This window comes from Vombatus ursinus, unplaced genomic scaffold (assembly GCF_900497805.2).
Source record: "Vombatus ursinus unplaced genomic scaffold, bare-nosed wombat genome assembly UNPS02014932.1, whole genome shotgun sequence".
Classification (NCBI taxonomy): Eukaryota; Metazoa; Chordata; class Mammalia; order Diprotodontia; family Vombatidae; genus Vombatus; species Vombatus ursinus.
Genome location: NW_020954710.1, coordinates 1385235 through 1411933, shown reverse-complemented (window position 1 = coordinate 1411933; position 26699 = coordinate 1385235). Strand labels below are relative to the sequence as shown.

The 26699-nt window shown below is 39.3% G+C and overlaps 1 protein-coding gene across 1 annotated transcript in view; it reads left to right on the top strand.

Moving 5' to 3' along the window:
• The first annotated feature begins 11764 nt into the window (after positions 1-11764).
• Positions 11765-26699, top strand: part of LOC114029467 (coiled-coil domain-containing protein 27-like) — a 44199-nt gene continuing 29264 nt past the window's right edge. The window contains exon 1 of the mRNA XM_027843913.1: positions 11765-11944. Coding sequence (XP_027699714.1) covers positions 11765-11944 — 180 coding nt within the window. The remainder of the gene's footprint in view (positions 11945-26699) is intronic.

Genomic DNA, 26699 nt, shown 5'->3' with positions numbered 1-26699 from the left:
CTGCATTCTGGTCCCCTCCCTTTCCCACTCTTTTGCGCTGGCTCTCCTTCACTCATTCCTGCTCCCCTCCAGTCAGATCAGTTCCCAGTAGCAACTGCAAAGCACACCTTCCTCTATTCAGCTAACACAGCTGTTCTTATCAGCTTCTTTCTTCTGTTACCTTGTTATCTTTTGCTCCCCCTGCTCAGACCAATAGCTCCTTGTGTGAAATGACATCTGTCTTTGAGTGTCTTGGCACACAAGTGCTTAATAAATATCGGTTGAGTGAGAAGACAGTTCAAATGTCTATCAGACAACACAAGTGAACCATAGACAGTTCTCTCCTAGTCATCAGAAAGCCATAGTTATCAGGGTTCCCAGCTCTCCACTTCAATATGTTTCTAATGGTCATATAGAAAACAGTGCCGATAGGTCATATAAAAAACATCATAGGTGCCTAATCAATGTTTATTGATATTGATTTATTGATGTGGAAATTAGCCAGATACCTCCACCATCTTAGCTTTCAGGAAGCATTTTCCCATCTGGGGAGCTGTTTTTACTCAGGTCCCTCAGGACTTTTATCTGAGAGGCTATTTTCTCTCACATCTCCCAGTCTCTTTGTGTTTCTACCCCTCTTCTACAAACAGAAGTTTCCAAATCCAAAAGGGGCAACATCTTAACCTTTATATGCATCATTTACTTGATGACCTTCTGTTAAGTCAATAGCTCCTTGGCTAATCTGAAACGGTCATGTAATATATAATGTGACTGGGTGACCTGTCTTATTGATGGGGTGATGAGACCTGGACTCCTAAAAGGAAAAGACCATGTCTTTGAAAGCAACACAGTCCCTGAATTTTCCCATGCATTTCAGCAGCCCAGATCACTGACCTCTGCCCAAGGCAACTGGCCCACCCCAGTTTACCTAGACCACCTAATTAGTCTACTTGATATTTCTTTCACTGTAGGAGCTTGTCCAACTCAAACTACTTACTACTCCTTAATCCCATCCAGATCCTTTCACTGTCCTTTTTGTACATAAACATCAGTCTCACTTCCCCCCACCCATGTTGAGTTGCTGGTTCACTAGAAACCCCACTCACTACTATACAATAAACCTCATCATTTGACTGGAAGAAGGTTTGAGTACTGTGAATTCATTCCAGGCAGACACTGCCCTGTCCTGACATTTACCCAAACCACATCATTATTAAAATTAAAAAATTATTATTCAAAATTAACAAGCCAATACATTTGCAAAAGAAATTTAAAACAAATTCTCCCCTGTACCAAGAATCTGAGAACACAGCCTCTGAGGTATAGAATTAAGAGACAGATTTGCTTATTCCCTCCAACAAAGGAGATCACAGCCCACCCATGCTTTCCTATCCTGTGCATCTAGGGTCCAGGTCCTCCCATAAGCACACTGTAAAGCAAACCTTCCAACCCCTATGTGTGGGGTCTGAACCTTACATTTTACCGGTGATGTATAAAAAGTTTGAGAGACATAGTTTTGGGGGTAATTAATCATTTTATTAATCATGCTAACAATAGTTAATAAAAAGGACCAATAATATTCTGGAATGCCAAAGACACCTCATGAAATGCACTCAATGCTTATATGCCCTTGGAAGAGTGGGTGTTCCTGAGGGTGGCAATGAGAAGAATGAATATTATAATGAGAGGTGGACCTATTCTAATGAAGGGCTGGGGATGTGACTTTGATCACTCAGTGCTGGACAAAGAGATTTATCTCTTATCCAAACTAACCCCTCCTAGGGCAATCAAGACAAAAGGGGTCCACCTCTGCTCAGACCTGGCTGAGTGGAACACAGTGGGCCAGAATTCACCTTAGATTAAAATCTTAGGTTCCGTAGTTGGGTGGGACAACTCCCGCTCACAATGAAAAGGGATTTGAGCAATCTCAACCATCAAAAATATCTTCAGATACTGGCTTGGCCTGGTAGAGAATGAGGATCTAGGAAGGGAAAAATTCTAGGTCTCCCCAATATTAACAATTAATTTTAAAAAAAGAGGGGGGGAGGGCAGCTAGGTGGCAGAGTAGAAAGAGCACCGGCCCTAGAGTCAGGAAGACCTGAGTTCAAATCTGGTCTCAGACCAGACACTTGACACTTACTAGCTGTGTGACTTAACCTTGCCAAAAACAAAACAAAACAAAACAAAACAATTCATTATCATTTCTCTCTTATAATTGTAGAGAATTCCCAGTGAGGACACTACTTTTGCCAGAGCAGATACAAAATCATTATGCAAATTCTAGTCTTATGGAGTTGCCTAGGTTTCCTCCTTTCTAGAATGAAGGATTCTTATCTTCTGAGAATCCTTCTAGAACTATGATCCTATGAAATGAGGTCTGTGCAGCACAGAGGTATTTGTGTCATTTTAATTAGTTAATCAACCAGAGTTTGTTTTTTTCTTTTTTTTTAAGATTCATTAATTTATTTATTTTTAGTTTTCAACATTCACTTCCACAAGATTTTGAGTTCCAAATTTTCTCCCCATCTTGTCCCTCCCCCAACCCCAAACCTCAAGACAGCATGCATTCTGAATACCCTTTTCCTTAATCTTCCCTCCCTTCTATCTCCCCCCCTTCTCTTATCTCCTTCCTCTTCTATTTTCCTGAAGGGCAGGATAGATTTCTATACCCCATTGCCTGTATATCTTATTTGAAAACAATTTTTTAACATTTGTTTTTAAAACTTTGGGTTCCAAATTTTCTCCCTTCCTCCCTCCCCACCCACCCTCATCGAGAAGGCAAGGAACTCGACACAGGTTATACTTGTATAGTCATGCAAAACACTTCCAAGGGCATCTAGGTGACACAGTGGATAGAGCACTGGCCCTGGAATCAGGAGGACCTGAGTTCACATCTGGTCTCAGACCAAATACTTGACACTTACTAGCTGTGTGACCCTGGGCAAGTCACTTAACCCCAATTGCCTCACAAAAAACAAAACACTTCCATAGTAGTCATACTGTGGAAAACTAACTATATTTCCCTTCATCCTATCCTGCCCCCCAATATTCTATTCTCTCTTTTGACCCTGTCCCTCCTCAGAAGTGTTTGCTTCTGACTACCCCCTCCCCCAATCTGCCCTCCCCTCTATCATCCCCCTGCTGTCTTATCCCCTTCCTCTGTATTTTCCTGTAGGGTAAGATATCTTTCCATACCCAACTGAATGTGTATGTTACTCTCTTCTTAAGCCAAATCCAATGAGAATAAGATTCACTCATTCCCTCTCACCTTCCCCCGTTTCCCCTCCACTGTAAAAGCCTTTTCTTGTCTATTTTATGTGAGATAATTTACCCCATTCTACCTCTCCCTTTCTCCTTCTCCCACTATAATCCTCTCTCACCCCTTAATTTTATTCTCCAGATATCACCCATTCATCTTCAACTCACCCTGTGCCCTCTATCTATCAATCTATCTATACATATATATACATATATATATATGTATATATATATACTTTTTTCCCTCCAACTACCCTAATACTGACAAAAGTCTCATGAGTTGCAAATATAATCTTTACATGTAGGAATGTAATCAGTTCAACCTTAGTAAGTCCCTAATGATTTCTCTTTCCTGTTTACCTCTTCATGCTTCTCTTGAGTCTTGTATTTGAAAGTCAAATTTTCTATTCAGCTCTGCTCTTTTCATCAAGAATGCTTGAAAGTCCTCTGTTTCACTGAATGTTTATTTTTTCCCCTGAAGGATTATACTCAATATTGCTGGGTAGGTGATTCTTGGCTGTAATCCTATCTCCTTTGCCCTCTTGAATATTATATTCTAAGCCCTCCAGTTCCTTAATGTAGAAGCTGATAAATCTTGTGTCATCTTGATTGTGTTTCCACAATACTTGAATTGTTTCTTTCGGGCTGCTTGCAATATTTTCTCCTTGACCTGGGAACTCTGGAATTTGGCTACAATATTCCTAGGAGTTTTCCTTTGGGGATCTCTTTCAGGAGGTGATTGGTGGATTCTTTCCATTTCTATTTTGCCCTCTGGTTCTAAAATATCAGGACAATTTTCCTTGATAATTTTTTGAAAGATGATTTCTCGGCTCTTTTTTTGATCATGGCTTTCAGAGAGTCCAATAATTTTTAAGTTCTCTCTCCTGGGATATATTTTCCAGGTCAGTTGCTTTTCCAATGAGATATTTCACATTGTTTTCTATTTTTCATTCTTTTGATTTTGTTTTACAATGTCTTGAGTTCTCATAAAGTCACTAGCTTCCAATTGCTCAATTCTAATTTTTAAGGAATTATTTTCTTCAGTGAGTTTTTGGACTTCCTTTTCCATTTGGCCAATTTTGCTTTTTAGGGCATTCTTCTCCTCATTGGCTTGTTGCACCTCTTTTGCCATTTAGGATAGGCTATTTTTTAAGGTGTTATTTTCTTCAGTATTTTTTTGGGTCTCCTTTAGCAAGCTGTTGACTAGTTTTTCATGATTTTCTTGCATCACTCTCATTTCTCTTCCCAGTTTTTCCTCTACTTCTCTTACTTGCTTCTCAAAATCTTTTTTGAGTTCTTTCAAGGCCTGGGACTGATTCTTATTCTTCTTGGAGGCTTTGGATGTAGGAGCTTTGACTTTGTTGTCTTCTTCTGGTTGTATGTTTTGATCTTCTTTGTCACCAAAGAAAGATTCCATGGCCTGACATTTTTTGCCCAGTTTGCTCATGATCCCAGCCAATTACTTGAGTTATAAACTCTTTGTTAAAGTAGGGGTCTGCTTCCAGTGTGGAGAAAGTACTGTCCCAAGCTTTGGGGGTTTTGTGTAGCTTTTTTCAGAGATACTTCTAGGGACCTGTAAGTTTTCAGTTCTTCCAAGGTAGTATGATCAAAGGTGAGGTGTTCACTCCCTTCCTGGCCTGTGCTCTGGTCTATGAGTGACCACAAGCACTCTTTTCTGCCTTGGAACTGTGAGGAGGATTCCCTCTCCACTGCCACTACAAGTTCCACCACACCAGCACTCCTCCTGGCCCCAGGACTGCCACCCAGAACTGTGACCCAGACCCAAGCATGAGTAAAGCAAGAGATTCCTGCCTCAGCACTGGAAAAGAGATCCCTACAATTCCCCTCTGATCAGCCACTCAATTCCCCCTCAGTCTGTGGGCCAGAAGCTCTGGAAGCAGCTGCCATCCTGGGACTGCAGCCAGGACTGGGGCTGGGACCTAGCTTCTCTCTCACTGTGGTCACAGACTTTTCCTACTGACCTTCTAAGTTGTCTTTGGTGTTTGTGGGTTGAAAAGTCTGGGAACTGCCACAACTGCCCATGATTCAGTCCTGTGATGCCTGCTCCAGGTTCACTGAGGCCTGGTCTTTGCCTGAGCGCCCACGCTGAACTGCGTTTCTCTCCCAGTACAGTGCGATAGACCTTTCTAATCAACCATCCAGGTTGTCTTGGGCTGGAAATTTTGTTTCATTCTCTCTTTTTGTGGGTTCTGCTGCTCTAGAATTTGTTTAGAGCCATTTTTATAGGGATTTGGAGGGATTTGGGGGAGAGCTCAAGCAAGTCACTGCTTTTTCTCCACCATCTTGGCTCCACCCTGGTCAACCAGAGTTTATTAAGCCTTTACTATGTACCAGGCACTATGCTCAACACTGGGGAGGATACAAAGAAAGACAAAAAAAAAAAAAAATCATGCCTGCCCTCAGGGAGCTTATATTCCTATTGAGGAGACAACATGTAAATAAATAGGTACTGTTTAACAGGGGACTGGCCAATGAGGGCCTGGTCCTTCAAGTGAACACAATAGGCTCTGCCTGGTGCCAACCCATATGGATGTTTGGGGAGTTGCCTTTGTATGTGCATGAGGACTTGAGATAGAGGGACTTTGCCTTCCACACTAGAGTATATCCATGTTCTGTGACTGTTTTCTGGCTGTGTAGTGTATGATGATAAAAAACCTTGTAATTGACTACCGAGCTAGAACTGAGTGTGCATATAAAAGGCACAAACTGGCCAAATTCAGCTTTTTTCCCCTTGCATAGTGGGAATAGAAAGGCAGACAAGCTGTGGAGAGAGTATTTTTAGACCCTTGTAGAGATTAAAATTGTCCAACCTGCAGTAAAAGAGACTGAGGCAGAACTCTGAGCCTATGGTACTTTATTAAAGGGTCTATGGTCCTCTCTATTGAAGCGGACCCCAGATCTTCCTCATGATCTGAGATGCCCCCTTCTTCTGGGACCTTGTATTTATAGAGTTTGATACCCAAATATGCAAAAGGGGCATGGTAAAATACAGAATCCCATTGGCTGACGTATCCCACAAGATAAATAAGCAAAAATTTTATGTCAGCAGGGCCACGAGTTGGGTGAAGCAAGGAATATCTTTACTGACTAGGTGGTCATGATGGATGGTCATGATCTCCTTAGGGTAGATGGGAGGAGATGGTACAAGCTATACATATGCTTCAAGAACATTTTGGGGGGGACTTTCCATACATTGACACCACCCATGCTTGGTTTGGTCATGGAATTTGAGCAAAACAAGATGGAGATACCTTTGTCAGCATTCTTATAGTTGCCCAAGTGAGCTCCATAGCTGGTAAATAACTAATGAACATTATATTAACATTTGAGGCCCATTATAGGGCCCTTCTATTAGAATCTATGTTCCTATGTAACTTATACAAAGTATGGATTAATACATTGCTTATTCATATACCTATTACTAGGTGATTGACTAGATATGTATTACTAGATGAATATATTAAAATAATTACTAACAATAATTATCCCTTATAAAATCATAATGAACTGATTAATACTGGTTAGAGTTTGAGCAGTGGTCCTCAATGAATCATTTCTCTCACCCTTATCTTCCCACATTGGCTTCCGTGTGATCTTGAACACATGGCACTGTTGGTTTTTTATATCTATAGTGTTTCCTGCTCCTAGGAGATAGACTGTCCTAGGCTATGGCCCTGTGAGCTCCAAAGGGTTGGAAGAACCGCCAGAGGCCCAGGAACTGGGATCCATACCAGAGTTAGGCACCAGCCAAGTCAAATTAACTAGTACAGCCCTGTTTGACCCACCTGGCAGTAGATTGACTTGAAAGATGCTATCCTATGTAAGAAAAGAAGTTATTCCATCCATCAGCTAGACTACATTCTGAAGTAACCTTGCTGGGGCAAATACTTTGTAGCATCTGCTTTGAATTTGAGCCTACTCCTTCCAGGAACCAAAGTGGTACTGAGGATAGTGCATCCTTGTACAGAAAGATGGGTTTAGAATTCTTTTCTTGCTATATCTTCTTAGTCACTATCCCTACATAAAAGCTAAATGATGTTAATTGCTTATTTATGATATCCAGGAGCTATCAACTGGTTAAATGGTACTGGAGAGATACTTATGGGCACTAGCAAATGATGTTGGGGATAGTCATTAATAGCAATTGATATTATGGAGAATACACAAGAATGGGGGCCCAACTAGTAGCATCTGAAGAACCCCACTGCCCATCAGAAGTATTCCTAAAAACTTGAGAAGGAGATGTAGCCAGACCAGTTCTGGGACTCAACCCAGTTGTGCGCATGTGGATTGGGAGACTAAATCCAGAATCTTGCCACCCATGCAAGTTAGGGAGGACCCTAACACCAACTGAAGCTTTGGTTCTGAGTCAGACTTATCCTAATATTTTCTCCAAAGTCATTGTCACTGTCTACATCATGTCCTCCCTGGTACAGAGCACATTCAACATCCTAGACTTGTACTATTGCTTTGCCAAATAACACTATACTAATGTGTATTTTTTCCCCACAAAAGTTTTCCTCTATTGCCTTGTCCTGACACTATCATCACAGTGTTTGTTTTTATCACTGTTTGTCAATGCTTGCACATTTAACTGCTATTTATCAGTTGTCAAAAGAAACAAAAGCCACGTATATTAACCTTAACAAGGTAACAACAAAGTTGTTCTGTGTATTCAATAAACATTTTATTCTGTTTAATGTTATCTCTGCCAATTTTGCTGTTGTCAGTGCATCTACAGAATTTTTTAAAATTGGTTTTGCCTTATTGACTTTTCATTCATTCCATACTTTTTGAATTCTTCATATTCATCCTTTCTTATAGCACAATAATATTCCATTATACTCATACATTCAACCATCCTTCAATTGCTGGGCACACAGGTTGTTTCCAGGGTTAACTGGAACAAACAGTGCTTCTAAGACTATTTTTGTCCAGCAAAGTCTTTTTTCCCCTTGTCAATAATTTCCCTCAGGCACAAACAAAGGTGTAGGATCTTTGGCTTAAAGGGCATAAGGATTTTTTTTTTCTAGGAGAGTTTTTTTATTTTTATTTTAAAATAATTAATTTATTTTTAGTTTTCAACATTCACTTCTGTAAGATTTTGAGTCTTAAATTTTCTCCCTCTTCCTTTCCTCCTCCCTCCCCAAGATGGCATGCAATCTGATATAGGCTCTACTTATACATTCATATTAAGCATATTTTCCCATTAGTCAAGATATAAAAAAGAATTAGAACTGATGGGAGGAACCACAAGAATGAAGAAATAAAACAAGGATTTTTTTTTTAATAAATCATATTTTATACTTCCATATTGCTTTCCAAAAAGAGTGAATCAACTTACAGCTCTGACAACACTATGTATTAGTGTACCTCTTTTGCCATAGTCATTTCAGCATTGAATTTCATCTCTTATTATCTTTTAAGTTGTTGTTGAGTTGTTTTAGTCATGTCTGATTTTTCATGATCCCATTTGGAGTTTTCTAATGGCAAAGACATTGGAGAAGTTTGCTATTTTCTTCTTCAGCTCATTTCGCAAATGAGGAACTGAGGCAAACAGGGTGAAGTGACTTGCCCAGGGTCACACAGTTAGTAAGTGTCTGAGGCCGGATTTGAACTCAGGAATATGAGTCTTCCTGAGTCCAGGTCTGGCACTCTATTCACTGCAACACCTAGCTGCCCCTTATCATCTTTGCTTGTCCTCAAAGAAATCATGACTGAAAAAGATGAGCTGGCCATGTAGAGAGAGTGCGGGATAATTGATGGTCAGTCAGTCTATGTGTTCCATTCATATTACTTATAATGTCCAGAGAACCTTAGCACACTGGGTGAACCATCTATGGTAAAGTTGTAGCAAGGTATTGTTGAGAGTCAATGGGATAGGCTAGGATAGATGGGCTATGGCCCACCTCATTGAGGGGAATACCTACACTGATATGTATCATCACAGATCCATTGGAATATTAGAGATATACCCAGCTTTGCCAATTTTATGGATATAAGATATCTTAGAGCTGATTTAATTTACATTGCTCTAATTAGTAGTGATTTTGAACACTTTCAACTGATTGCTGATAGTTTATGTTTCTTCCTAAAAGATCACAGGACTAGGAATCAGGAGAACCTGGATTCTATCTTGCCTTTAATAGCTATCTATTTATTCCCTCATCTATAAAATGGGCATCAAATTGGGGATCAAACAAGATGGTGTACATAAAATGGTTTGCAAACCTAAAAGTACAATAAAAATTTCAGCTATTACTATCATTAAAAACTGTCTTTTTATATCTCCATATTAGAGAATGGCATGTTTAATAATTGGAAATAAATTGTATGCCCAACAAGTGGAGAATAGCTAAACAAATAAATGTGATGACATGTAACTCAATCATGAAGAAAAATCAATATGAAGAATTCAAAGAAATATAGGGAAAAATTTGAAGTGATTCAGGAAGAACAATGTAGGACCAGAGGAATAGACACAACCCACTACATGTATACAGACAATTTGAAATGGTTACACAGCTCACATCAAAAACACCAAGAACAGGCAGCTATTCTGTGAATGTTTCTGGGCTACATTCGAACAGTGGATCCACAGAAAGTGGCTGACTACTGTCTCCCTCAGTGTTTTAGAGGTTTGTATGGGGTTGGTGGTATTCTGTTACTGTTGTACACAAGCACTGCCCCCTTTTTTGTGTTCCCCTTTGATTACTAGCTAGCCAGAGATAATTAGATTTGAGAAAGGATTATTTAAAAACATCACCCCAAATATTTAGGGCATGCAATCCCGTAAGTACATACAGACTCCAAGGAAAGTGGGTTCAAGCTTAGAAAATAAAGACCTTTTTGCCTTTTGGTGAAATCCCTTTTTGGCATGTGTCCTAAAGGTTGGTATCCTTGCAGAGTCCTGAAACTACATCTCTCACCCTCCCAAAGCTTTTGTCCTAGGTCAGCTCAAAGCTGGGTTCATAGTTTATCATTGTTATCTCTGATATTGTCAATGATAGGGAGGAGAAATGGGATACTCTTTTTCCCTCCCTCTATTCCTTGCTGATCTCTAGTTATAGGTGTAGGGGTCTGCTTTCTCAAAGTACTCCCAAAGCTTAAGTAAATGCTAGAATGTTCCTGCTGGGACCTTCTCTGGTATATGAAAGCCCAGAGGTGTGTCCGGTTCTTTCAACCACTCACTCCAATCTTACCTCTGATTTCATCCACTTCACTCTTTCCCAATTTGACTAATTAAGTTGTTTGAATCTAATTTATGCATTTGATTGACTCCATAACTTAATCAAAGAGGTTGTCTTACTTGATAAAGGTATTCAACATGAAATGTGTCCTTGGTTATGTTAATTTGGGTTGTGAGTTGTCTAAACACCTCTCCTAATCTTATCATATTTGCAGATGACAGGCCTACTAATACATTGAAAGACAGGATCAGGATCAAAAAAGGTCCCAAAGGGCCCTAATCATGGTATCAAACTCAAATAGAAACAGGCAGCTGAATTTCTACATAAGGATCCCTGTGGGTTGCTGCATAATATCTTAGAAAATCACATGTTAACATTATCTGTGTTTTATTGTATTTTTATTTATTTTGTTAAATATTTCCCAATTATATTTTAATCTGGTTAGGGCCAATCTCAGAGTGTTGTGGGTATAAACCCATAAACCTCATGTTTGACACCTCTGGGCCAGAACATTAAAGACAAATCTAATTAGGGTGATATAGCAAGGTTTATCAACCTCCTTACCCAGGCATGGGTTAGAGACACAAACCTGTCCTAGTGAAACTTAACAGGAATGAATGTAAAGTTTTCTATTTGGACTCAAAAAATCATTTATGCGAGTACAAAACAGGGGAAACAGGGATAGATAGCTGTTCATGTGAAAAATATATAGTGGCTGGCAAGTTTTTTTTTCCCCTACCACCAAAATTAATCTGCTTTCTCAAATACTTGAAGGGCAGCTATCACTCATTACAGAATTACAAAACCACAGAATGTGGAAGGGGGCCTTAGAAATAATCTCATCCAAATTGATTTTACAGAGGAAAATGAGGCTTAAGGTAACTTGCCCAAGGTCATGCAGCTAGTAAATAGCCATGGAGACGAAACAGGCTCTTTTAGGCCCTGTGCCTTTCAATGAATTGTAATTTTTATCCTACAATGCATAAACTCTTCATAATGGTGAGGTTGGCCATGCCCGGGGTTGCTATGGAAACAACTGTGATGACATCTGTCTAGGTCTTCACAAGGTCCAGCAAAAGAGGCTGTCTCCTTGCTTCTAGAGGCTGGCTTCGTAACTTAGGAAGATTTAAAAACAAGCAAACCACAGAACCCAGAACTATGCCAGGCCCCACATGAACATTTAAATCTTGAAACACTAAGTACTTTTTCTTTCCTGAGAAAGTCCTGTTGAGAAATAGAAGAGGCCAAATATTTTCTATCCCCTACGAAAGAGGGTCTCTCAGTGACAATCTTCAGGCTTTTCCTCTGGGTTTCTGATGATCCCTGGAAAGGTGAAAGACGGGCCAAGGAGACTGTGCAGGAACTCCAATGCTGTTACGAAAGGCTTCCACAACCTCTGGGACGTTGCCATCCGGAATGCAAAGACCTCATCCAGCATACCAAATCCATGCCTGCTCCCCAAACCCAGTCCTAGCTCCAGCTATTGCAAGAACAAGGTATTGGGATAAAACAGAATTTTCATAGGTGGAATCTCTAGCCACATATCCACTGCACAACTCATTTACTCATTCATTCATTCACTCAGCCACTCATTCATTCATTCATTCATTCAACAAGTGTTACAGTCTGAGAGATTTAGACCCCTCAAGAACTGTAATATAAGATGGGGTCGTCTGGAATGAATTCCAGACTCAAACATTCGTTGAGTCAAGGTGGCAAAGATTTATTGTTACGCTATACAACGGGCAGAGGTCCTTAAAGAATTCTGCCATGGTGGGCAGAGCTCCTTAGAGAACTTGCAACCTAACAGGAATGATGCTAAAGCTTCTGTAGGAAAAGTAGTGAATTATGTACCAAGTATGCTAATTAGGTGATAACATACAACTACATCATTCATTACTGGAAACAGGGTTGGGGGGAGATGGGATGGGAAAGGAGACAGTTCCTAAAGGGTATATTTTGGCCTATTGTGTCTGTAACAAGATAGTTTCAGGAGATGACATCTATAGCTTGACCTCTGGATTGTATACAGTAACTGTGGGCATAGTACATGATAGTTCTGCTGGTACAAGATAGTCCTGTTCATACAAGGGAAATGCTACAGAGGTCAGCTTGTTCTTATAACAGGGAGAGACAGTAAGCTAGTTTACCTCACTGGGCCCACTCATGAGTTATTGCCAGAGATAGGGTCTTTGGGCTGTAGGGAAACTGCCAGGGATAGTGTGTCTGAGGCCAGGGAGAAATTGGGGTCCAAACACAAGTACCCACGCACCCCATCACAAGCATGTGTCACATGCCTACTGTATGCCAGACTTATTACAAGTTGGGAATGCAAAGGGAAAAAAATGAAAAGAAACAACCCCTTCCCCCAAACCTCAAACTGTTCCTGCTCTCAAAAAGACTACATTGTGGGTGGCGGGGCAGAGAAAAACATGTGCCCAGATAAATAAATACAAAGTGTAAGCAAAGCAAGTACAAAATAATTTCCAAGGGGGAAAGCCTTTAACAACTTGCAGGATCGGGAAAGATGGGGGTGGGGGAGGGTGGGACACATTAGGCAGTAATTCTAGAAGCTGAAGATAAGGAGGAAGTGTGAAATAATCTTAAAAGGTAGCATCTCACCAGGGCCTTGTCCAAATATCACAAGGCCTTGAGGGAGCACTTGAATAAATATATGAATGTCAGAGGTTTTTCTTTTTTTCATCCCATCAGTGGTGGAAAATGTCCCATTACCCATCCCTCCTCCCCTTCTCCAGTTGTATTATTATGGAGACATGTATCTAAATTCAATGAAACCAGATCGTTGATTTAGAGTTAATTTAGTTCAATCTCTCTATTTTATAGCTGAGCCAACCTAGACCCAGAGATGTTATGTGATTTGTCCAAGACGACAAAGCTAATAAGTGGCAAAACCAGGGTTTCGATACCAATGTCCTGACTCCAAGTCTATCTATTGAACCAATAGAGACTCTCTACAGTATAAAGAAGTTTTTCCACTCATTTAAATGAGCTCTCTGCCCTTCTAACATCTTTCTGAACCAGCTCCGTTGCAAGTCCCTAGCACTCTCCATGATCCTATTTGGGGTTTGTTTGGCAGAGATACTGGAGTGGTTTGCCATTTCCTTCTCCAGCTCATTTTACAGATGAGGAAACTGAGGCAGACAGTGATGGGACTTACCCAGAGTCACACAGTTAGTGTCTAAGGCCAGATTTGACTAACGAAGATGAGTCTTCCTGATTCCAAGCCCAGTGCTCTATCTACTGTGCCACCTAGCTGCCCCAAAAGATCTCAAGATTGTGCCAAATGAAGATCTGTTGAAAGAAGTAGGAACACATAGCCTTGAGAAGATTTGGTATTGGGGGATGGTGGTGAGATGGCTGTGTTCAAGTATTTGAAGGGCTGACATGTGGAAGAAGGGATTAGTTTTATTCTGCTTGGCCCCAGATGGCAGAACTGGGAACAGCGGAGGGAAATTGCCATGAAGTTAACTTTGAATTGATGCCAGGAAAAACTTTATAATAATTTGAGAGAGTTGTCCACAAGTCAAATGGACTGCCTTGGGAAAGTAATGGGTTCCCCTTCCCTAGAGGTCTTAGAATAGAGTCTAGACACCCACTTTAGGGGTATGTTGTAGAGGGGATTTCCATTCCATCATGGATCCATCTAAAAAGTTCTCTCTGGCTCTGAGATTCAGTGATTCTAAAAAGTCACTCTAATTTTAAAGATGCACTATCATGATGGTATTACTGCAGAGACTCAAGAAAATTGTTGTATTGATGTCATTTTTGGTGTTTTGTTCCCCCTCAATTTTCCTCACACACACACACACACACACACACACACACACTCACTCACTCACTCACACACACACACTTGGACTCCTTCCTTGAAACATAGAAAAAGAACTAAGCCGAACTAACTGACACACTCACCTAGTTTGAAAGCATTCGCACCATTCTGCACCCATAGTTCTCGTCCTTTATAGAAAGAGAAAGGAATTTTGTGTTTCATTGTCCAGGACCAAGTTAGGTCTGTTCAGACCTTGGTTGCCTTTTACCATAGTTCTTGTTTACATGACTGTCTTGTATTTGTTGTCTTCCTGACTCTGTTTCCATCACTGTGCATCCATTCCTACAAGTCTTCCTCTATTTCCTTGAATTCCTCATATTTGTCATGAAAGAAATGATTCTTTTTCTATTATTCATAATCAACTATTAAACTAGGACTGAGGTTTTTTTTTTCCCTTTATTGCCTCATCCAGGAACCTGCCTTTTTAGGTCAGCCAGTCTCTTAAGGGCTGGTGATGAGATTGGCCAAAACCTTCAGGAATATTCTCCTCAATCTTGGAAGAGCTTATTTCTGATTAAAGTATAAAAAAAGCAAATCTAGGTGAATTCTGGCCCTAAAAAGCATTAGGCTTGTGCCCTTGAAACCCACTCTCCCCATTGTTCAATGTAAGTAGTCTGGGTGGCAATGGATTCTTTTGTTCAGATTGCTGGAGGCAGCTGAGTCTCATGATCAAGCCATGTTCTCAGCCTGAGAAGCTGAAGGCTTTCAGCCCACCTTCTCGTCTACCCCTCATTGATTGCTCACTGATCAGTGGTGATCTCTGCCTGTCAGGGGCATCCAGTTTTCCAAAGGTTTTTAAGCATTCAGTGATCTCCATGGTTTGTCTTTGGTTACCTAGAGAGACCACTGACCATCAATTTATTGATTATTTGCTAGCCTAATTAAAAAATTGATTATTAATTACCCAGAAACTCTGTCTCTCATTCATCACAGTCATTTTATTTTCTATAGGGGATAGAGACCTAGACTTGCTAGCTAGGCAGGAAGAGACTTAGGTCAAGTCCTACCAGTGTGTGCAATGGGCTTTAAATCAGGAAGACTCATCTTCCTGAGTTCAAATCTGGCCTCAGACACTTACTAGCTGGATGACCCTGGGCAAGTCCTTTTACTCTATTTGCCTCAGTTTCTTCATCTGTAAAATAAACTGGAGAAGGAAATGGCAAACCACTTCAGTATCTTTGCCAAGAAAACCCCAAATGGGGTCATGAAGAGTCAGACACAACTAAAATGACTGAACAACACTACAGGCAAGTCATTTGACCTCTCATTATTCTAGGGAATTCTCTAAGACTTTAAGTTTATCTGTATTAGTAGAGGGAGTTTCCTCACCCAGGAATGGGATATCAATGGGATCCCAGGTCCAGTCTCAGTCCCCGTTCCTAGCTTTGTGTTCACGTAGCACAGTTTATTCAGTCATTCCCCCACCAATGTCCCACCATCCCACTTTTGTTTCCAGCTCTTTGCAGTCACAAAATGGGCTACTTTGAAGTTTGCCATCTATGGAATTTTTCCCCCTGCTCTTGACTTCTTGGAGATATAGGCCTGGCAGTGGGGATTGTTTGGTCAGAAGGCCTGAACCATTTTGTAACTGTTCTCACACAATTCCAAATTGTTTACCAGGTTGCTTGAACAAATTCGCAACTTCAGGAGAGATTTTTATTTATTTATCTTTTTGATTTGATTTCCAAGCAACTGAATTTCTTGCTGCAGATGAATAGCAAGTGTTCTTCTACTGCTTTGTGCTTGGGAAGTGGACATTTGAATACAGGACAAGATATAATTCAACTCAGTCATTTAAAGACCAAATTCATAGGTTCAGTAATATCCCTCAAAGCACCTCCCCTCTCTACACAGCTATTTCCCTGCAAAGAACTAATCAACCAGCAAGCATTTATCAAGAGCTTACTATATGCCAGCCCACTGATCCCTCTTCTCCATCTGGTGCTTCTGGTTTTTCAGGGGGCATTCAGAGCTCTGCCGGTTATGGGAAAAAAACCTTTATCCAGATCATATGGTGGTATCATGAGATGAAGTCTCCCTGGGAACCAGAACGATCAACCTTTTTTTTTTTTAATGGAAATGATAAAGGGCTTATTTATCTAAGCCTGCTTGGAAAATCAGGTTAATAATGTTCAGAGGAATCTATATTCCAGTTATTGATGAAAAACCTCATCTGGCCAAAGGATAAGTACCATTGACAGTTGTCTTTGATCATTTGGAAGTCTGCCAAATGGAAGAGAGAGTGGGCTTGAATGAATTACTGAATGAAAAAAATTATTAAACACTTGATATGTGTCAAGCACTGTGCTAAGTACTGGGGATACAAAGAAAATAAGGGACACAGCGTCAAGGGGCTGACACTCTAATTGGGGGAGACAACACATTAAAGAAAGTTTAGCTGTAGGACAGGAAAAAACACCTAAGGGCCTCAAGAGTAAAGGGCATAGCAGACGGGTGGATGGCAAGGCCCAGAGATTCTTAGGATTATATCGGGTCATTTAACGGTACCAGGAGTCTGGAGGTTGCAGACGCAGGTCAGATGGTAAGGACTGGAGGCTCATAGGAGATAGAGACAAGGTAGGTGGTCAGGCCTGGTTCTCAAGAACCCAACCTCAAGCCTACTTAGTAGCTCAGTAAATGGATTCATTGTTTTGGACTGAGAAAATCTTAATCTTTGAGTTCTCAGATTGGGAAATTGTAGGGTCAGGATTGTTTTTCTTAATTAGTCTCTTCTATCTTACTGGAAGGGATAGAGTTGGTGCCTACCATCTCATCAAAGCCATGGGAGCAATCATACGGATGGGTTTAGGGGGCTTAGGCTGAAAGAGAGGGCAAGAAGGTAAAGTAGGAGAGGAAGGTCATCCCTATTGTGGTGGATTTTCCCATCTCCTGGTTTTGGTCATTTTTTTTTTAACTCCCAAAGACAGAATGAGGAACTATGGATGAAAGCTTCAAAGAAGGAAATTTAGTCTTGACATCAGGACAAACTTTTTGTTTTTTCATTTTCTTTTTGTAAATTAAAAAAAAATTTTTAAACATTTGTTTTTTTAAAATTTTGAGTTCTAAATTTTTTCCTTCCCTCTCTCTCTCCCTCCCCCCTCCTTGAAAAGGCAAACAAACTCATCTAGATTACACATGTGAAGTCATGTAAAACATATTTCCATATTAGCCATGTTGCAAAAGAAAACACAGACCAAAAAAAAAAATCCAAGAAAAATAAAGTTTAAAAAGTATACTTTACTCTGCATTTAGACTCCATCAGTTCCTTCTCTGGAGGTGGATGGCATTTTTCATCATAAGTTTTTAGGAATTATCTTGCATCGTTGTATTGCTCAGAATAGTTAAGTCATTCATAGTTAATCATTATGTAATATTGCAGTAACTGTATACAATGTTTGCCTGGTTCTGCTCACTTCACTTTGTATCAACTCATGTAAGTCAAGAAAAACTTTTTTTCCATTTTTTAAAAATAATATTTAGGGGCAGTTAGGTGGCACAGTAGATAGAGCTCCGGCCTTGGAGTCAGAAGGACCTGAGTTCAAATTCGGCCTCAGACACTTGACACTTACTATCTGTGTGACTCTGGGCAAGTCACTTAACCCCAATTGCCTCACCAAAAAAAAATAAATAAATAAATAATATTTTATTTTTTCCCAATTACATGTGAAAAAAAGAAACATTCATTTTTAAAAACTTGAGTTCCAAATTCTCTCCCTTCCTTTCCTCTTCCCTCCCTGAAACAATAAGTAAATTGATATAGGTTATACATGTGCAATCATGCAAAACATATAGGAAAAACTTCTCAGCAATGAGAGCAGTCCACAAATGAAATGACTGCCTCAGGAAGTCGAGAAGGTTTTCCCTCAAATAAAGGCTAGACAACTTGTTGGGGATGGATTTTTATTCAGGGTCTGAGCTGGACTCCATGGCGTCTGAGATTGCTTCCAACCCAGAGATTCTCTGATTCCAAGATTGGGTTGTGAGAAGCTTAACCTAAGGGTTTTGCCTTCAAAGGTTAAGATCAGCCACAATTTTTTGTTGTTTAATTGTTTCAGTCCTGTCCAGCTCTTCGGGACTCCATTTGGCCTTTTCTTGGTAAGATACTGGAGTGGTCTGCCACTTCCTCCTCTCGCTCATTTTACAGATGAGGAAACTGAGGCAAACCAGATTGAGTGACTTGCCCAGGGTCATACAGCTAGTAAGTGTCTGAGGCCAGATTTGAACTCAGGAAGATGAGTCTTTCTGACCCCAGGCCTCGGAGTTCTGTCCGCTGTGCCACCCCGCTGCCTTAATTTAGCCACAGTTTACCTTGGAAGATTAAGAAACCCAACCTTAAGTCTGCTTAGGAGCTCAGTAAATGGATTCATTGTTCTGGACTTAGAAAATGTTAATCTTCCAATTCCCGAATTGGGAAATTTTAGGGCCAGGATTGGTTTTCTTATTTAGCCCAGAATCACAGAATCTGAGAGTTGAGGGGTGATTTCAGAAGTCATCTATCTGGTCCTTCCCAAACCTGAGTAGGAACCCCCTTGCCAATTTCCTTGACAAGCGGCCATGCAGTCTCTGCCCGAAGACATCTAGAAACAGCATCAGATGATCAAATAGCTGGAAAGGGATCTCAGACATCAAGGGAACTTCCTCAAGCCGGAGGAAGCTTATTCAACTTTGGAGCAATTCTAATTAAGCTTTGCCTTATACTCAATCAAAATCAAAGTCAGTCTCTCTGCAATTTCCATCCACTGAGGATGAAAGATGGGATAAGCAACCCAGATGGCAGAAATAGCATGGTGCTGAATTTGGAATCAAGGAAGACCTGGGTTCAATTCTCGCAACACTTGCCTAGTTGTGCAAAGCTGGGCAAGTTACTTAACCTTGCTAAGGTCAGCTTCTTCATCTATAATAATAATACCCGCCTCACATGAGAAATGAGAAAATGTATGGGTGGTATCCAGTCTGGGTTCACTCCCCCCAACCTACATATGCTTTTATGCTTTGGGATCCCTGAGGTGCGCAGCTACTGACTACTACTGTCATGAGGGTTCCAACACTATAGATGCTGAGCCCCCGTTTGTGTGCTCCTTGTTATTAATCAGCTCATTGAACCTCATTAGCTTTTAGAAAAGGGATTCACTGAGATGTCATGTAAACAGTTGGTATAGAAGCAGATTCTCCCCTTATATACCTGTACAAGGTTCTTGACGTGGGCTTAAGCTCAAAGTACAGCATGTGCAGATAACACATGGACCTCATGGTCCCTAATCTGGGGAGTCCTTTTCTCCTTTCTTGAAGGCCTCCCCTTAGGTGGAGTTCTCTGATGGCAGGCCACCTAGGACTGGGCCAGTTTGCTCCACTGCTGGGATGGAAGGCTGCTCTGTTTGTCCAGGATACTCCACTGTTTCAGGGGCAGAGTGGAGGAGTCAGAAAAATCCCAAAGTAGTACAGCCAGGTGAGAAATGAAGAAATGTCTGAGCTGAGTTCCCTCCTTAAATGGAAGTTCTAGAGCTCATGGCTCCACATCATTGGATTTCCTGAAAACTATGATTTTAAAAAAAATCCTGAACACTGTATTTCAAAAAATCATAAATGAAAACTTCTCACATTTATTAGAATCAGATAACAAAGATAAAAAGAATTCACTGATCACTTTCTGAAAAGAACCCCAAAAGGAAAAGTCCTGGGAATATTATAGCCAAAATCCAAAGGTTTCATGTCAAAGGAAAAGTACTGCAAGCATTCAGAAAGGAGCAATTCAAGTGACAAGAATAATAGCCAAGGGGCAGCTAGGTGGTGCAGTGGATAGAACGCTGGCCCTGGAGTCAGGAGGACCTGAGTTCAAATTCAGCCTCACATACATAAAACTCACTAGCTGTGTGACCATGGGCAAGTCACTTAACCCCATTGCTTAGCAACAAAACAAAACAAACAAACATAAAGAATTATAGCCAGGATCATACACAACCTGGCAGCTTCTACAAAAGTGATAGGAGACTTGGGAATACAATGTTGCAAAAGACAGAGATATGGGCTTAGCCTGCAAAATTGAGTATAAGTCTATAGGGGGAAAAGGCCCTTTAGTAGAAGAGAGAACTTTCAAATATTTCTGATGAGAAGAGCAGAGCTGAGGAGGAACTTTGAAACACACACACACAAAGATAAATGTATTTGAGCAATTGGAAGAAGCTGAATGATGATGTAATGTATGCAAATATAGGGGCTGTCAGGTGGTGCAGAAGATGGATTGCAGGGCTTGGAGTCAGGAAGACTTCATCTTCCTGAGTTCAGATCTGGTCTCAGACCCTTATTAGTTGTGTGACCTTGGACATGTCACTTAACCCTGTGTGCCTCAGTATCCCCATTTGTAAAATGAGCTGGAGAAGGAAATGGCAAGCCACTCCAGGATCTTTGCCAAGAAAATCCCAAAAGGGGTCAGGAAGAGTTGGACACAATAAAAAGGAATAAACAACAATAATGTTAATAATGTATGCTAGTATTCTAAAAGAGGTAGAACACACAAGCGTCCCTTCAGAACCTTACTGTCTTTAAAGGGTATTAAGGGAGTTAAATGAGAAAAAAAAAATGGATGTGGAAGGGAGAAGGGTAGTGGGAAAGACTGGTTTACAAATGAGGGTTTGAATAGGGGGAGAAAATAGGGGTTGATGGGAGGAATACCTGTGTTTTTACAGGTGTATGTACATTAGTGTAGAAAGGAGGAAGGGGTTATAAGGTGCTGCTTCTCATAATGAGGATGTGGGGAAAATATACATGTCCAGTTAGAACTTAACAAGCGTAGAGAGGCCCACCAGCAATGACAGTTGTCATTGTGGGGCTCGAAGGGAGGCAGAATAAGTATCACTAGTCTCTTCTCCCCTACCCTTCTCCAAGGGAAACTTCGATTCTTGCCAGGAAGTGAAGCAGGAAACTGGAACTGGAGGTCACTCTGCTCTTCTCAGAGAGGGAGTCCTCAGCCAGGATTATATCTTCTGTTTTCTTAAGTATTGCAGGGCAGCTATGCAGGTCAGCGGGCAAAGCTCTGGACTGGACTTAGAGTCAGAAAGACTCATCTTCCTGAGTTCAAATCTGGCCTCAGACACTTACTAGCTATGTGACCCTGGGCAAGTCACTTAACCCAGTCTGTCTCAGTTTCCTCATCTGGAGAAGAAAATGGCAATCCATTCCAGTATTTCTGCCAGGAAAACCCTAAATAGGGTCACGAAGAATCGTGATTGAACAACAACAAAATTCCTTAAATATTACTGACCTAGGAGATGTGATCAGCTTCAGTCTAACTTCTGATCACTTTGTCATCATTATTGAGGGGAATGGTGACGCCAAGCTCTGCCTCCAAGACTTGACCCCTTCCCTAATACCAGTTCCATAATTAACACATAACAACAACAAAAAATTATCCAAATTGTAGCAAAACAGAAATTAGAGATTTACCAGACCATACAAAATGAAGAAAATCTCCCACAGGGAGTGAGATAACTCAGCTCAACCAAGAGACAGTACTTGGTCTTACGCAAGGGGAAATTCCCAGCAGTCTCTAGTACAACAAGCTAGCGACAAGGACATGATGGAGGCTGCTGGCTCCTCTCGTGTCTTCCCAGAATCTTTTCCTTAAAAATCTGAAGTGGTGTTGGCCTTGGCCTCAGATGTTTAGTATGTGACCCTGGGCAAGTCATTTCCCCCTGTTTGCCTCAGTTTCATCATTTGTAAAACCTCACAACCAAATGCAGAAAAGCAGAAATATTAAATGTTCCTTTTTCAGACCCTAATGAAATATAAATTACATTCAATAAAGAGCCTTGGTAGCACAGATTAAAAATTAATTGGAAACTAAATAATATACTCCTTAAGAAGAAGTGGGTCAAAGAACAAATCATAGAAACAATAATTTCATTAAAGATGATGACAACAATAAGACAACACACTAAAACTTGTGGAATGTGGCCAAAGCAATTCTTAGGGGAAAATGTATGTCTCTAAGTGCTTATATCAATAAAAAAGAGGGTGAGCAGTTCACTGAATTAAAAAAAGCTAGAAAAAGAACAAGTTTAAAATCCCCAATGAAACACAAAAGTAGGAATCCTAAAAATCAAAGGAGAGATTAATAAAATTGAAAGTTAAAAAAAATTGAACTAATAAACAAAACTTGGAGCTTGTTTTGTGAAAAAAAAATAGAATCAACCCTTGGTTAATTTGATTTTAAAAAATAAAGAAGAAAATCAAATTACCAGTATCAAAAATGAAAAGAATATACCACCAATGAAGATGAAAGTAAAGCAATTATTAGGAATTATTTTGTCTAATTATATGCTAATAAAACTGACAACCTAAGTGAAATGGATGAATGTTTACAAAAATATAAATTGCCCAGATTAATAGAAGAGGAAAGAAAATACTTAAATCTTTGAAAAAAAATTGAACAGGTTGTAAATAAACACCCTAAGAAAAAAATCCCCAGGACCAGATGGATTTATATTGAGGGGAATGGTGATCCCAAGCTCTGTCTCCAAGACTTGACCCCTTCCCTAATACCAGTTCCATAATTAACACATAACAACAAAAAAAATTATCCAAATTGTAGCAAAACAGAAATTAGAGATTTACCAGATCATACAAAATGAAGAAACTCTCCCACAGGGAGTGAGATAACTCAGCTCAACCAAGAGAGAGTCTTTGGTCTTACACAAGGGGAAATTCCCAGCAGTCTCTAGTACAGCAAGCTAGGGACCAAGCCTTGAAAAAAATAATGAATTTGAATTCTATATAAACTATTTGAAAAAACAGATAAAGAGTTCTGCCAAATTCCTTCTATGACACAAATATGGTTTTGATGCTTAAACCAGGGAGAGCAAAAACAGAGAAAGAAAACTACAGGCCAATTTCCATAATGAATATTGACACAAAATTTTTTAAATAAAATACTAGCAAGGTGATTATAATGACATATTGCAGAGATCATACATTATGATCAGGTGCGATTTATACCAGGAATGTGGGGCTGGTTCCATATTAGAAAAAAACTATAAGCATAATTGACCATATCAGTAATAAAAACAACAAAATCATATGATTATCTCAATAGATGTAGAAAAATCTTTTGACAAACTACAATTCCCATTCCTATTTAAAAAAAAAAACCAGTAGAAACCATAGGAATAAATGGAACTTCTCTTAAAACGACAAGCAGTATCTATATAAAACCAAGAGCAAGCATTATCTGTAATGGGGATGAACTTGAAGCCTTCTCAATAAAATCAAGGATAAAGACAAGGATGCCCATTATTACCACTATTGTTCAATATTGTATAGAAATGCTAGCTATAGCAATAAGGTGAGAAAAAGAAAGTGAAGGAATAAAAAGAGGCAATGAAGAAACAGAATTATCAATTACTTTTTGCAGATGACATGATGGTATATTTAGAGATCCCTAGAAAATCAACTAAATAAAAATTGAAAAATTAACAACTTTAGCAGTTGCAGGATATAAAATAAGCCTGCATAAATCATCAGCATTTCTATATATTACCACAAAACCCAGCAGGAACAGATAGAAAGAGAAATTTCATTTAATATAACTACAGACAATATAAAATATTTAAGAGTCTACCAGCCAAGACAAACCCAAGAATTATATGAACTCAATTACAAAGCACTTTGTGCACAAATAAAGACAAATCTAAACAACTGGAGAAATATTAATTGCTCATGAGTGGGTCATGCCAATATAATAAAAATTATTATTCTGTCTAAGTTAATTTGCTTACTTAGTGCCATACCAATCAAACTATCAAATAATTATTTTTTAGGTCTAAAAAAAGAAACAAAATTTATCTGGAAGAACAAAAGGTCAAGAATATCAGGGGAATCAATGAAAAAAATGTGAAAGAAGGTGGCATCACAGCATCAGATTTTAAACTATAATTCAAAGAAATAATCATCAAAGCAATCTGGTACTGGCAAAGAAATAAAGCACAGTGGATCAGGGGAAGAGATTAAGTACACAATACACAGTAGTAAATGACCAAAGTAATCTAGTGTTTGACAAACCCCCCAATACAAGCTTTTGGGGCAAGAACTTATTAATTAGCAAAAATTTCTGAGCAAATTAGAAAGCAGTTTAGCAGAAACTGAGCATAGATCAACATTTCACACTGTATACCAAGATACAGTCAAATGAGGTGCATGATTTTGATATAAATAGGTAATATCATAAGCAAATTAGGAGAGCATGGAAAATTTTACTTGTGAGATCTATGGATAAAAGAAGATTTGATAACAAAACAAGAGATAAAGAGGATTAAAGGATGTATATGATGGATGATTTTGGTTACATGAAATTTTTTTTTAAATTGCACAAATAAAATAATCGTAGCTAAAATTAAAAGGGAGGTAGGAAACTGGGAGAGAAAAAGGTCTCATTTCTCAAATATAGGAAATGGAGTCAAATTTATAAAAATAAGAGCCAATCCTCAAGGGATAAAAGGTCAAAGGACACAAACAGGCAGTTTTCAAAAGAAGAAATTAAAGCTATCTTTAATCATATGAAAAAATGCTCTAAGTCACTATTGATTAGAGAAACAGCTCTGAGGTATCACCTCACCCCTATCAAATTGGCTAACATGACAGAAAGAAATATGACAAATGTTGGCAAAGATGTGGAAAAAGCAAGGACACTAATGCACTGTTGGTGGAATTATGAACTGGTCCAATTATTTTGTTTGTTTGTTTGTTTGCTTTTGGTAAGGCAATCGGGGTTAAGTGACTTGCCCAGGGTCACACAGCTAGTAAGTGTTACGTGTCTGAGGATGGATTTGAACTCAGGTCCTCCTGACTCCAAGGCTGGTGCTCTATTCACTGCACCACCTAGCTGCCCTCTGGTCCAATTATTTTGGAGAACAATCTGGAACTATGCCCAAGCGGCTATAAAATTGTGCATAGCCTTTGACCCAGCAACACCTCTACCAGGTCTGTATCCCAAAGAGATTAAAGATCAAAAAAGGAAAAGTACCCATATATACGAAAATATTTATAGCAGCTCTTTTTTAAAGCTAGTTAAATATATTTTTCTTTTTTAAAAATTTATTTAGTATTTTATTTTCCCTAGTTACATATAAATACAATTTTTAACATTTTTGTTTATAACTTTGAGTTCCAAATTCTTTTCCTTTCTCCCTCCCCACTCCCTCATTGAGAAGGCAAGCAATTCATTATAGATTATGCATGTGTAGTCATGCGAAACATTTCCATAATAATCATGTTGTGAAAGAAAATATAGAAAAAAAAGCAACCTCAACAAAAACAAAGTTAAAAACGTGTGCTTCAATGACTGAACAAGTTGTGAAATATGAATGTAATGGAATAGTACTGTTTTATAAGAAATAATGAGTAGGCAGATTTCAGGAAAAAAAGCCTGGAAAGACATGAACTGATACTGAGTGAAGTGAGCAGAACTAGGAGAACATTGTACACAGTAACAGCAACATTGTGCAATGATTGACTTTGTTAGACTTAGCTCTTCTCAGTAATACAATGATCTAAGACCATTCCAAATGACTCATGATGGAAAGTGCTATCTGCATCCAGAGAAAGAACTATGAAGTCTGAATGCAGATTGAAGCATACTATTTCTTCTCTCTTTTTTTTTTGTTTTTTTTTTCTTTCTTGTGGTTCTCCCCTTTTGTTCTGGTTCTTCTTTCACAACATGACTAATGTGGAAATATGTTTAATCTGATTGCACATGTATAGCCTATATCAGATTGCTTGACATCCTGGGGATGAGGGAAGTGAGAGAGGGAGAAAAAAAATTGGAACTCAAAATCTTATAAAAGTGAATGTGGAAAACTATCTTTACACATAATTGGAAAAAATGAAATACTATTAAATGGGGGAAATTATGCTTCAATCTGTAGTCAGACACCATCAATTCTTTTCTGGGGATGGTTAGCATTTTTCATCATAAGTCCTTCAGAAATGTCTTGGATCATTGTATTGCTGAGAATAGCTAAGTCATTCACAGCTGACCATCTTACAAATATTGCTGTTATGTTGTACACAGTACATTTCACTTTATATTAGCTCCTGCAAATCTTTCCGGGTTTTTCTGAGAGCATCCTGCTCATCATTTCTTATAGCACCATAGTATTGCATCATAATCACATACTACAATTTATTAAACCATTCCTCAATTGGTAGACATTCTCTCAGTTTCTAATTCTTTGTCACCAGAAAAGAACTGCTATAAATTTTTTTGTACATTTTTGGGATACAGACCTAGTAGTGGCATGGCTAGGTCAAAGGGTATGCATGTTGGTTTTTTTTTTTTAAACTGGAAAAAGGAAAGTGCCATCTTTATTTTTCCTAATTAAAACTTTAAGCGTCATTTGAACACAAAAGGT